The sequence below is a fragment of the Elephas maximus genome, chromosome 17 (assembly GCF_024166365.1).
Source record: "Elephas maximus indicus isolate mEleMax1 chromosome 17, mEleMax1 primary haplotype, whole genome shotgun sequence".
Lineage (NCBI taxonomy): Eukaryota > Metazoa > Chordata > Mammalia > Proboscidea > Elephantidae > Elephas > Elephas maximus.
In genome coordinates, this window is record NC_064835.1 from 60,977,393 (window position 1) to 60,991,002 (window position 13,610).

The 13,610-nt window shown below is 43.9% G+C and overlaps 1 protein-coding gene across 2 annotated transcripts in view; it reads right to left on the reverse strand.

The window, feature by feature from the left end:
• HK2 (hexokinase 2) overlaps positions 1–13,610 on the reverse strand; it is a 75,634-nt gene that overhangs the window by 41,166 nt on the left and 20,858 nt on the right. For both annotated transcript variants that reach the window (XM_049856441.1, XM_049856440.1), the window contains exon 2: positions 10,689–10,851. In XM_049856441.1, the coding sequence (XP_049712398.1) occupies positions 10,689–10,851 (163 nt within the window). The remainder of the gene's footprint in view (positions 1–10,688; positions 10,852–13,610) is intronic.

Below are 13,610 nucleotides of genomic sequence, written 5' to 3' on the forward strand. Positions count from 1 at the left end.
CTCCAACACTGTTAAAATCATGTGTTACCAGGTGGCATGGCACCTGACAACGTCCATGTATGTTTTGAGGGGCAGGGGGCAAGAGCCAGTCGAGTATTCCAACAGGGTCTATTTTCAATCACTAGGTACTTGCCAACAATTAAAATAGATGGCCATCTGTTCCTCTCATTAGGTGCTCGAGTAGCACGTCAATCGTGCTCCAAGAGTGACCCGCAAACATTTTTTTGTTTGATTTACTTTTAAGGATCAGTTACCCTTCTTCTAAGGAGCCCTGGTGGTGCAAAGGTTAAGCACTTGGCTGCTAAATGAAAGATGAGTGGTTCAAAACCACGCAGTGTCTCCCTTGAAGAAAAGACCTGGCGATCTGCTCCTGTAAAGATTACAGCCAAGAAAACCCTATGGGGCAGTTCCACCGTGTCACATGGGGTCACTATGAGTGCGAATCAATTCTATGGTACACAACAACTTTCTTCTAAAGCATTTATGTTCAGAAATGGTGGTGTCCTGGTTAAGGCTAGGGCTACAGCCCAGTCCCCTCACCCCAGTGCTTCAGGCCGCTAAACGGGCTTCTCAGAACCCTAAGCTCCAGGCCCCTTTGTTTAAAGAAGTGGACCTGACACGGTGTGCCCAGAACTCTGCAGATCCTTGAAGGTGAGAAGGTTCACATTTAGCGGAGGTGGAGGAGGGAAGCCAATTAAGGCACCCTTGCCTCCATTTTAACTATTTTCCCTACTTTTGTCTTATGTATGGGACTCTAATACAATTTCATATAATTTAAAGTTATAAATAAGAATTTGAAAATCACTTTTCCAAGAGTCAAAAACTGAATCCACATTCTGGGGCCTGAAACCAAAGTACTTTCCAATCCACAGTGAGTTATTTCAATCCTGAGCCTTGGGGACAGTTACTAAAAGCTTCCTAGGTACTTGGTGCTGCGAGTAGTCTGGTCCCTGACCTTGACAGAGAGGGAGAAAGGGAACAGTCAGATGCACGGTGGCAAGTACCATAATAGGAGTGTAACGGAAAGAGTGATTACCTCTGCTCAGATGAGGAAGGCGTCTCAGGAAGAGTTTTAATTTGCCAGACAGAGAAACGGTCGCACACACGGAGGTGTGAAAGTTCATGGCATGCTTGGGAAATGGCAGCTCCAAAGTGGCTGCAACATAGGCTCCCAAGTGGCAATGGCTATAAGCATGCAGCAATGCCATCACCAAGGACTTTGGTCTTTAAGCAGGAGGTCAGATTTGTGATTCCAAAAGGGCTCCAGCAGGACAGTGGAGGATGGGTCTAGAGCGACGGGGCCTGTTAGGAGGCTGCTGTGACAGAACACTGCAGTGGCGAGGGCTTGAATTCAGATGGCAGCATAGGAATAGAGCAGAGAGCTAGGTTCCAGGGCCATGCAGGGTGGCCACAGTTTGTCCAGGACTGAGAGGTTTCCCATGACATGGGACTTTCAGAGCTAAAACTGGGAGCTGTTGTTAGGTGCTGTTGAGTTGGTTCCGACTCATAGTGACCCTACGTACAACAGAACGAAACATTACCTGGACCTGCACCATCCTCATAATTGTTATGCATGAGCCCATTGGTGCAGCCACCGCGTCAATCCATCTTGTTGAGGATCTTCCTCTTTTTTGACAACTCCCTACTTCACCAAGCATGATGTCCTTCTCCAGGGACTGGTCCCTCCTGACAACACGTTCAAAGTATGTGAGATGAAGTCTTGCCATCCTTGCTTCTAAGGAGCATTCTGACTACACATCCTTCAAGACAGATTTGTTCATTCTCCTGACAGTCCGTGGTATATTCAAAAATCTTCATCAGCACCATAATTCAAAGACACCAGTTCTTATTCAGTCTTCTTTATTCATTGTCCAGCTTTCACATGTATATGAGGCAACTGAAAACTGGGGGAGAGTCCCAGGCAATTAAGACGGTTGGTCACCCAAGGGCCATACTAAATCCTTCAGCCCTTCCTGTCATCCAATCCAATGGAAGATTTGAGCTTTGAGGGAGGTCAAAGACACACTTCCATAGTTTCAAAAGGTGTTCTTGAATTGGCCCTATAATAATTCAGTGTACCTAAAGGGACCTGCATCTACCTGCCCTACAGTAGCAGAGGCCATTTCCAGTGGCCTCAGGTGACTACATTGAACAGTCCAATCTTCCTTCTTAGAGTGGCTCTGAGGTTGGGGGCACTTTATTTATCCTTTAGTTTTCAAGTGCCTGCTAGCACACCACACTGTGCTCTGTACTTCTTTAGAGCATACATACTTAGGTATGTATTGTATGTACATGGCATTCTTTCTTTCCCCCCTCCCTCTCCATACATATATATATACACCCACACCTTCTCTCTGTGTATATATAGATGTATGTGCTCCCTCTTTCTCTCTATAATATTATATATATGTATGTGTGTGTGTATATACATAATACATATATACTAGTGGTGCAATAGTTAAGAGCTCAGCTGCTAACCAAAAGGTCGGCAGTTCAAATCTACCAGCTGCTCCTTGGAAACCCCATGGGGCAGTTCTACTCTGTCCTATAGGGTCGCTATGAGTCGGAATTGACTCAAATGCAACAGGTTTTCTCTTTTGCTCTTTCTCACTATATATAGTGAGAGCACGTCCCTGGGTGGTGCAAATAGTTAACGTGCTCAGCTGCTAACCGAAAGGTTGCAGGTTTGAGTCCACTCAGAGATGCCTTAGAAGAAAGGGCTGGCACTCTACTTCCAAAAAACCAGCTATTCAAAACACTATGGAACATAGTTCTAAACTAACATACATGGGTCGCCATGAGTCAGAATGGCAACTGGTTATAATACATGTATCAGAATTAAAAAGATAAATCTCCAGCCAGGTCCTGAGAGGTAAATCTAGTAAAACTACCTTTGACTGACACAGGTTCCTTAAGGCATGTATTTCCCATGCACCTGGAGCTACCTCAGTCACTACTGAGGCTAACAGCCCCTTTTTAAGCTCTAGAAGCTCAGCTACTGCACTGCAATGCAACACCTGTCTCTACTCAATAGTTCAGCAATTAAGAAGCAACTCCATGTTATCAGAGAAATCACACAGTCAGTTAATGCTGTGTCTGGCATAGTCAAGGAATGGAGTGATCTGATCTTCTACAGCACTAGGTTTCAAATCATTTTCTGCAATGGGATGTTTTTCCCCAATAAAACTGGTATGCCAAATGCCGAAATAGAGAAAACTGGAGCTGCTCCATTGAAAGGAGGGGCCTGGAGCACATAAACCCTCGTAATTTCTCCCAGAGCCCCCCAGAGCACTGTCAGAACGCGCTATGCTGGCTCATTTACTAAGGAAATGTTTCTCAAGCTCCAAATATGCGCCAGTCACAGAGGGGTGTTGCATTAGCCCCATAGATGAGAAATCACTCTTCGAAGGATTAAAACATGACCCGGTTTCAATACTGGGTAGTAGCTGAGGCAGGCAGAGCTGGGTTCAAATCCTGACTTCAACGTGAACAACAAACAACATGATGACCAAAGTAAGCGAGACGAAGTCTCACTATCCTGCTTCTAATGAGCATTCTGGCTGCACTTCTTCCAAGAGAGATTTTCATTTGTTTTTCTGGCAGTCTTCACCAACACCAAAATTCAAAGGCATCAATTCTTTTTCAGTATTCCTTATTCATCGTCCAGCTTTTGCATGCGTATGAGGCGACTGAAAATAGGGTGGGTCAGACCCACCTTAGTCCCCAAGGTGACATCTTTGCTTTTTTAATACTTTAAAGAGGTCTTCTGCAGCAGCTTTGCCCAAAGAAATTATGTCATTTGATTTCTTGGCTTCCTTGGGCATTGATTGTGGATTCAAGTAAAATTAAATCTTTTACAAATTTGTATTATTTTTTCTGTTTATTATGATGTTGCTTTTTGGTTCAGTTGTGAGAATTTTCATTTTCTTTATATTGCGGTGTAATCCATACTGAAGGCTGTAGTCGTTGAAGTGGTTCAAGTCCTCTTTGCTTTCAGCAAACAAGGTTGTGTCCGTATTGCAGATTGTTAATAAGTCTTCCTCCAGTCCTGATGCCCCGTTCTTCTTCATATAGTCCAGTGTCTCCGATTATTTGCTCAGGATATAGAGTAAGTATGGTGAAAGTATACAACCCCGACGCACATCTTTCCTGATTTTAAAACATGCAGTATCCCCTTGTCCTGTTCGAATGACTGCCTCTTGGTCTATGTACAGGTTCTGCATGAGCAAAATTAAGTGTTCTGGAATTCACATTCTTGGCAATGTCATCCATAATTTGTTATGATCCACACAGTCAAATGCCTTTGCATTGTCAATAAAACACAGGTAAACATCTTTCTGGTATTCTCTGCTTTCAGCCAGGATCCATCTGACATCAGCAATATCATTCGTTCCACATTCCCTTCTGAATCTGGCTTGAATTTCTGGCAATTGCCTGCCGATATACTGCTGCAGCTGCTTCTGAATGATCTTCAACAAAATTTTACTTGAGTGTGTGATATTAATGATATTATTTGATTTTTTCCACATTCTATTGGAACACCTTCCTTTGGGAAAGGCATAAATATGGATCTCTTCCAGTGGGTTGGCTAGGTAGCTGTCTTCCAAATTTCTTGGCATAGACGAGTGAGCACTTCCAGCCCTGCCTCCATCTGTAGAAATATCTCAATTGGTATCGCTTCAGTTCCTGAAGCCTTGTTTCTCACCAATGCCTTCAGTGCAGCTTGGACCTCTTCTGTCAGCACTTCAGTTCCTGATCATATGCTACCTCCTGAAATGGTTGAACGCCGACCAATTCTTTTCGGTAAAGTGACTCTATGTATTCCTCCCATCTTTTTTTGATGCTTCCTGCATTGTTTAATGTTTTGCCCATAGAATCCTTCAAGACTACAACTTGAGGCTGGAATTTTTTCTTCAGTTCTTTCAGCTCGAGAAATGTCTAGCGTGTTCTTCCCCTTTGGTTTTCTAACTCCAGGTCTTTGAACATGTCATCATAATGCTCTGTCTACTCGAGCTGACCTTCAAAATATTCTGTTCAGCTCTTTTCATCATTTCTTCCATTTGCTTTAGCTACTTGATGTTCAAGAGCAAGTTTCAGAGTCTCTTCAGACATCCATTTTGGTCTCTTCTTTCTTTCCTGTCTTCTTAATGGCCTCTTGCTTTCTTCAAGTATGATGTCCTTGATGGCATTCCACAACTCGTCTGGTCTTCAGTCATTAGCGTTCAGCACATCAAATCTATTCTTGAGATTGTCTCTAAGTTCAGATGGGACACACTCAAGGTCGTACTTTGGCTCTCGTAGACTTGTTCTAATTATCTTCAGCTTCAACTTGAAATTGCATATGAGCAACTGAAGGTTTGTTCTGCAGTCGGCCCTCACCTTGTTCTGACTGATGATATTGAGCTTCTCCATCATCTCTTTCCACAGATGTAGTTGATTTGATTCCTGTGTGTTCCATCTGGAGAGGTCCACACTTACATCAATTCCTGGAGCCTTGTTTTTCACCAATGCCTTCAGTGCATCTTCTTCCATCGGTACCATTGGTTCTTGATCATATGCTACCTCCTAAAATGGCTGAACATCAACCAATTCTTTTTGGCATAGTGACTGTGTATATTCCTTCCATCTTCTTTTGATGCTTCTTGCGTCGTTCAATACTTTGTCCACAGAATCCCTCGATATTGCAACCCAAGGCTTGAATTTTTTCTCTGGTTCTTTCAGCTTGAGAAATGCTGAGTGTGTTCTTTCCTTCTGGTTTTCTAACTCCAGGTCTTTGCACATTTCATTATAATATTTCTTTGTCTTCTCAAGCCACCCTTTGAAATCTTCTGTTCAGCTCCTTTACTTCATCACTACTTTCATTGGCTTTAGCTGTTTTATGTTCAAGAGCAAGTTTCAGAGTCTCTTCTGACATCAATTTTGGTCTTTTCTTTTTTTCTTGTCTTTAATGACCTTATCTTTCTTCATGTATGATGTCCTTGATATCATCCCACAACTCATCTGGTCTTTGGGTATTAATGTTCAGTGTGTCAAAACTATTCTTGAGACGGTCTCTAAATTCAGGTGGGATTTACTTAGGGTCATATTTTGGCTCTCATGGACTTGTTTTAATTTTCTTCAGCTTCAACTTGAACTTGCATATGAGCAACTGATGACCTGTTCATAGCTGACCCCTCGCCTTGTCCTGACTGATGATATTGAGTTTCTCCATAGTCTCTTTCCACAGATGTAGTCAAGTTGATTCCTGTGTATTCCATCCAGCCATGTTCATGTGTATAGGTTACTTTTATGTTCTTGAAAAAAGGTACCTGCAATGAATAAGTTGATGGTCTTGCAAAATTTATCATGCAATCTCCAAACTCAGTGCCATCGAGTCAATTCCAACTCATAGCGACCCTATAGGACAGAGTAGAACTGCACCATAGAGTTTCCAAGGAGCGCCTGGCAGATTCAAACTGCCGACCCTTTGGTTAGCAGCCATAGCACTTAACCACTACACCACCAGGGTTTCCATGCAATCTCCAGTGTCATTTTTATCACCAAGGCAATATTTTCCAACTACCGATCTTTCTTCTTTGTTTCCAACTTTCTCATTCCACCAAACCTGTTACCATCCAGTCGATTCCAACTCATAGTGATCCTATAGGACAGAGTAGAAGTGTCCCATAGGGCTTCCAAGTAGCATTTGATGGATTTGAACTGCCAACCTTTTTGTTAGCAGCCGAGTTTTTAACCAGGGCTCCTTCTCATTCCAATCACCAGTAATTATCAATGAATCCTGGCTGCATGTTTGATCAATTTCAGACTGCGGAAGTTGGTAAAAATCTTCATTTTCTTCATCTTTGGCATTAGGTTGGTGTGTTCAATTTGAATAATACAATAGTCCCCCCATTTCCACGGTTTCAGTTACCCACGGTCAACTGCAGTCTGAAAATATTAAATGGAAAATAGCAGAAATAAACAACTCATTAAGTTTTAAATTGCACACCATTCTGAGTATTGTGATGGAATCTCTCAACGTCTCACCCAAGACACGAATCTTCCCTTTGTCAGGCTTATCCATGCATAAACTACCCTTCCGTTAGTCACTTAGCAGCCATCTCAGTTTATCAGATCAACTGTGGTGGTATTGCAGCGTTTGTGTTCAAGTAACCCTTATTTTACTTAATAATGGCCCCAAAGGCAAGAGTATTGATGCAGACAATTCGTATATGCCAAAAAGAAGTTGTAAAGTGCTTCCTTTAAGTGAAAAGGTGGAAGTTCTTGACTTGTAAGGGTAGGAAAAAAAAATCGTATGCTGAGGTTGCTAAGATCTATATTCATGTAACTTTTATTACAGTATATTGTTATAATTGTTCTATTTTATTATTAGTTATTGTTAATCTCTTCCTGTGCCTAATTTATAAATTAAACTTTATCATAGGTATGTACACACATATTGGAAAAAACATAGCATATATAGAGTTCAGTACTATCCGCAGCTTCAGGCATCCACTTCGAGTGTTGGAGCGTTTCCCCGTGGATAAGGGAGGGAAGGAAAGGGGAATACTACTGTAGTCATATTAACTGCTCTTCCTTGTAAATGTATGGATATTATTCTGACAGCACTGTACTCTATATATGCTATGTTTTTTCTAATATATGCATACCTATGACAAAGTTTAATTTATAAATTAGGCACAGTAAGAGATTAACAGATAGGTCCTGAAATGTTCTTTTTGGCAATGAATGAGACACCATTCCTCTTCAATTTGTCATTCCCAGCATAGTATGAATGTGTGTGTGTACATCTGTTTTTACAAAATGAGATCATACTCCAGATAGTCTATCTCATGCTTTATAGTGGGTTGCAGAAGACTATATCATGTGAATATTAACTGACCAGTACCCGGCTAATGGATATTAAGCATTTTTTATTCCCCCATTACAGTATTTCAAAGAACTTTTTGTGTGTGTAAATATGCTAGCACACTAGTTCTAGTACAAGCACAAAATAGACCAGGACTGCTGGATCAAACCCTTCTTTGACAAAGGCCAGCTCATTTGGCCCCCCAGCACGTGAGGCATGAGGGGGGCTGGGTGCTGGTTTCCCCTACTACTCCCAGCTGTACTTGCTTTGCTTAAGTGAATAAAACATTCCGATACACAGTACTCCTTCCACACACTGTCTTCACTTACACTGTACAATTTGACGTTATAAAGAAGTAATCCGGGTATCACAAAAGCTGTCGAAAATCTCCAGTTTCTGCACAGAAAGGAAGTCGGGCAAACAAATCTTGCTCCAGACCCTCCCACCCCAAAAGGCTGCAGGAGTCAGCCTCTGGTTCCCTGCCCTCAGTCCAGGCCAACTTAACGTTTATGGAGAGCAACAGTGTACTTGCTTGCTCCAAGGTGCGGTGGGGTGGGAAGAAGACAGGCTCCCAGGATTCCAGCCTAAGGTCAGAGGAGACTCGACTAACCAGGCAGTGCAGCAAGCCATGCAAACCTCAAGAGGCAGCGAGAGGTCTCTGTGCTGCCAATGCCAGCAAGGAAACGAGAATAAAATAAGCTTGTCCCATACTTAGTTCTCTTCAACGAACGTATCCAGCTGCCTACAGTACGGATGTAAATACCCAACCCCAACCCTGTTTCAAAATGTAAATGAGTATGTGCTGTGAGCCCCACTGCTGAGTGCACACACTCACGTGCACACAAGTAATGGGTCAGGTGTAGACCTCATGCCTGAACTTTGGCATATCCTGTTCAAATCCTGACTCTACCTCTCGTTAGCTGGGTGACCTTGGGCAAATTATTTGACCACCCAGGCCTCAAATCCTCATCTAAAAATTGTAGATAAAATGTTAACTATTTTAAGAGGTTTTGTGAAAAGGAAACGATTTAATACATCTAGGCACTCAGAACAGTCCTGTTAGGGAACCTGATTGGTGCTAGTGCTATGGGAAATAAGACAAAGCCTCTGGCCTTAAAGGGCTAGTAATTTTATCAGAAAGTCTAATCCAAACAATAGAAAGAGGTGTGTTTATCAGTCAGAGGGAGTGGTAGGTACACTAAATGTGCCAATCTTAAGGTCGTCAAGAGGGATAATGCAAGAACTGAGGCCCCTCACCTCAAGGCTCTTCGAAGGGCTAAGATACACACACACAGAACAATCCAGAAAAAGGTGACCGCACCCTCAGCTCTGGGTCCACACTGTGTCCCAAGGCTTCAACAAGCATATACTTATTTTAGGAATCATACAGTCTGTTAACAAGACAGGTCTCCCTGCCCCTAGAAGCTCTCAAGCAGGTAAGCCTCAAGGACACAGATGTTGTGGGAATAGTGAAGGCATGTGGGCACATGTACAAAATTTGTAACTGCCCTGCTCCAGTCCCATCCCCATGACCTTTTTGCAGATGCCTCACTAGTGACCACCAGCTTCTTAGAGCTATCTTCTCTCTCAGGTTCTGGGACTCTGTGTTTCCTGGTCCTCCCACTGTCCTGACAGCTGCCCCTTGGGCTCTTTCCACCACTAGATGCAAGTGCCTATGCCACACCCCTCATCCCTCATAGCCCCTACAGGTGCCTCATCTCTAAAATGAAGGGTTATTGTGGGGATTTAATGAAACAAGCTATGTGAAAGATCTGATATAACTTAGTTCCATCTCTTTCTCTAGTAATGTCTCCACCTCCAGGTGGCTGGACCCGACATCTCAGCATCACCTTTGAATCCTCTGTCTTCCTTGTCCATCGCACCCACCAGGGGCCATGTCCCATGCTATACCAGCCTCCCATTGCTCCCTGTCTCTACTCCTCATATGCTGTTGCTGAGGTATGTTACCCACGATAGTTGATGATGTTTGTTACCCAAGATAGCTCTGCTCACACCCTCAAAAACTTTCCATTACTTCCCAATGCCTACTGAAGAAAGACCAAAAGTTTTAAGCTTGCATTCAAGGCCCTCTGTGATCTAGCCCTAACCTACCTTTCTAACTTTAATCTCTACCATCACCCTTTTCTCTAATTTGATTAAATTAATTGCTGGGCCATGTGGCATGAAGTATGAATTAAATGGAGTTTAACAAGTTCTTTACTGGAAGGCTTCAGAGCCTTTAATGCTCCAATACACACTGTGGTGCTTTACATTTTCCCAAGTTTATGTGAACTTCTAGTATTCTTTTTTTCATGAGGTTCAAGGAATAATGTGGGACAATCTGACTGCCCTGTTTCTCTGGCACGCCTACAGGATGTACCAATTGGATGAGGTACACGTACAGTGGGCCGGTGAGCGACTGCCACTGCCTGTGGCTGTGACCATCTTAAGGTGTGTTTAGTGTAGCTCATCTCCAGCACTGTGTACAGTCTCAGTGGACTATAAAATCAAAGCACCCCACCCTCCCAAGCTGAGCCAAGTAGCCTTTCTCAGCATGTGGATGGAAAGCAAATGGCTGGGAGGCATGTGCCCAGCAGCAGTGCCCTGGTGGGATCAACACAAAGGTAATTCTACCTTGGCCTCCAAAGCTTTCCAGGCTTCCAGTCACCCCACGTCCTTCTATTTAATTCCCCGTATGCTTACATTAGCCAGGGTTGGTTCCTGAAGCTTGAACCCAAAGTACCTTCACTGACACACGGTTCTTTGGGTCCCAGAGCAAAGCCACCCAGGCCACCCTCCAGAAATGGAGCACCCAGAGCCACTCCGACAGGTGCAGTACCTGTCCCATCTGGAGTAGACCTCACAAAGGTGGGCAGCATTTTCACTGAAGCAGTGGGGTGGGTAGTAGCTCCAAGCCCTTTCTCCATCTCCTTGCGGAACCGCTTAGAGATCTCCTGAAGGGTCTCATCAGAGAGTCGCATGTGGTAGAGATACTGGTCGACCTGAAAGAAGGGGAAAACAGGAGTAGAGACATGTCGGTTAAATAAATTATGATACAGGCCTGTATCATGGAACATCACTACGCCCTGCAAAAGAATAAAATCTGTTTAATACAGTTTATTAAAGACCACTTAATAGGAATCTATGACAAGATTTTCTCTTTTAAAAGCAAAAAATGAAAATAGGATTTATTTTATTCCTGGCTTGAGAAAACAGGGGGATAGAAAACAATAAAGACCAAGGGAAAAGCATACTAGGGAAGAGCAGAGTTCTTGCAGACAGGTCGGGTCTAAACACCTGTGATGCGATTCCTGGAGCCAGGGTTCATTACTAACCTTCACCTCTTGCTCCCCCACCTCCCGTGGCCAGTCATGTCAGTTCTTTCATCCCTCACCCTAGGCCAAGCAGCCATCCCCTCCTGTTTGTACTTACACAATCTCCAATTTTACTTTTAACCTCTTCCATCCATTTTCTACCCACAGCCAGACCCTGCTTTCTCCTGCTTTAAACCCTCAACAGCTTCCCATGAAAGCAAAACTCAGAAACTTCCCAAGGTGCTCCATGATCTGGCCTTTACGTACCTCTTCCATCTCCATGTGTGGCTCTGTGCTTCTCATGCAGATTCTGTCTTTCCTTCACTTCTAACTCACCCAACTCGTCTTTCTCAGAACCCGCGCACACATGTCCTACAGCCCCTGACCCTGCTCTTCATCTGCTGATCTCCTACCAGGCCTTCCGGTCTCTCTCCACGGAGGCCTTCTCTGACCTTCCCTAAGAACCCAGGCTCTTCCCTCCCCATCATCCACAATTTGGAAATATATATTTATTAGAACTTATCTCTCCCATGAACCATAAGCACCGAGAGCAAGAACCATGTCTATTTGTTCAATCTTGTAATTCTGGAGCCTAGTATAGTGCCTGACACATAACATAGCTCTATATAAATGATAACACAGCCTCTGCTATCCTCAGAGATGAGCTTTTCCCAGATTTAACACAAGAAGAAGCATCGAGAGCACCTCTCAGACAGTTTCCCTCTTGGAAGCTCCCATCTGCTTTGGCCATGAATATTCCCAGTTTTCTACTATTAGGAAAATGTCTGATAGAAACCCATCAAAAGGAGGCACACAAGTTTCCACAACATCACTGTTTTCACCAGTGGCATCTGCAACAGAAGGTCTCTGGGTGGTGCACACAGATTGCACTCGACTACTAACCTAAAGGTTGGCAGTTCAAGCCCATCCAGTGGCACTACAGAAGAAAGTCCTGATGAACTACTTCCATAAAGACCACTGGCAAGAAAACCCTATGGAACAGTGCTACTGTGTAACACGTGGGGTCACCGTGAGTGAAAATTGACTCCATGGCAAGGGTTAAACATGGTTTTGGTTGGTGACAGGAGAGGCTGCTGGCCAGCAGTGGGGCAGGGGTAGAAGGAACCAGACGCCTTCAGTCCAGGTCTGCACTATGCCTCAAAGTGTGGGCCCTGGGGTCCTCCCAGTCTCACCTGCAAACTGAGGGACTGGAATGGACACTGCTCTTCCCAGCTCTGAGACTTCAGGATGCCAGAGGGTAGAGCTTGCCCATTACCAGTGCTATCCTGCAGGAAACAAATCAATGCCCGCCTGTCCTCTGGCCAACTCTGACAAAGGGGCACAAAATTTTATAACTAGCTCTCCCAAACCATTCGTATTATAGTATACTATATTTTCGAGCATTTCTGCCAAGACTTCTTGAATTTTTTTTTAAACTAAACCTGTAGCTTAAAATTTCCTGAGGAACAGGAAAAGGCGTTTAATCCTTTAAGAAGAGAACAAACCCAGTGCCCTCCCTTGTGACAAAAAAATAGGAAAGTCCTATTACTCAAGTCCTTCTTTCAGGTTTTGTTCTAACACCCTCTAGGATTTGGGGCCAATCCTTCTCTTTGGAGCTGTTTCCTCTGCTGTAAAACAATGAGTGTGGCCTTCTTGAGATCATTTCAAAGATCTTGGCCAGTGCTAATCTTGTATCATTCTCCTAAGATCCCAAAAGTTGAAAGATCGCAGTCTGGATAAAAATGCTAAACCAGCTGTAAGCAAGGCAGAGGAGAGACTGGTGAAATCAGCCTGCCCCTTCCCACAAATGCCACAGGTTCAATTTCTACAACAGTACCAACAGACATAATCCGCGCATGGACTGAAGAAGGACAGAGTAGTAGCAGAGAATGGTAAGCGGGGCAATTTCCTCCTGCTGCACAGGCCCTGGGGGAGAGACCAGCTTGTCATGTTTGATTTGGAATTAGCAGAAATGAGGATTTCCCAGAGCTTCCTATTGCTAGCATTTAACAAAAAGCTAACTACCAGTTGCTGTCAAGCCAGGACCAGCTCATGGTGACCCCATGTGTGTCAGAGTAGAACTGTGCTCCATAGGGTTTTCCATGGCTGACTTTTCCAAAGCAGATTGCCAAGCTTTCTTCAGAAGTGCCTCTGGGTGGACTCAGACTAACTTTTGAGTTAGCAGCTGAGCAGGTTAACTGTAATGCCCAGGGGCTCCTGATGAAAAAAAAAAAAAAAAAACTACCTCAGATTATCTAAGCCCATCCCTTTAAATCAGGAAAAACCAACAGTTCATTCTGCTTGATTTCAGACTCCTGGTGCCTCACAGCCTTGAGCCCACTGCCCTTCAGGGTCTGCATCAGCCTGCAGGGCTACGGGGCCCCAGTCTCCACCCAGAGCTGGGTGATTGCCCTCAGCTTCCTACAAGACCAGGGAGCCAGGGTGCT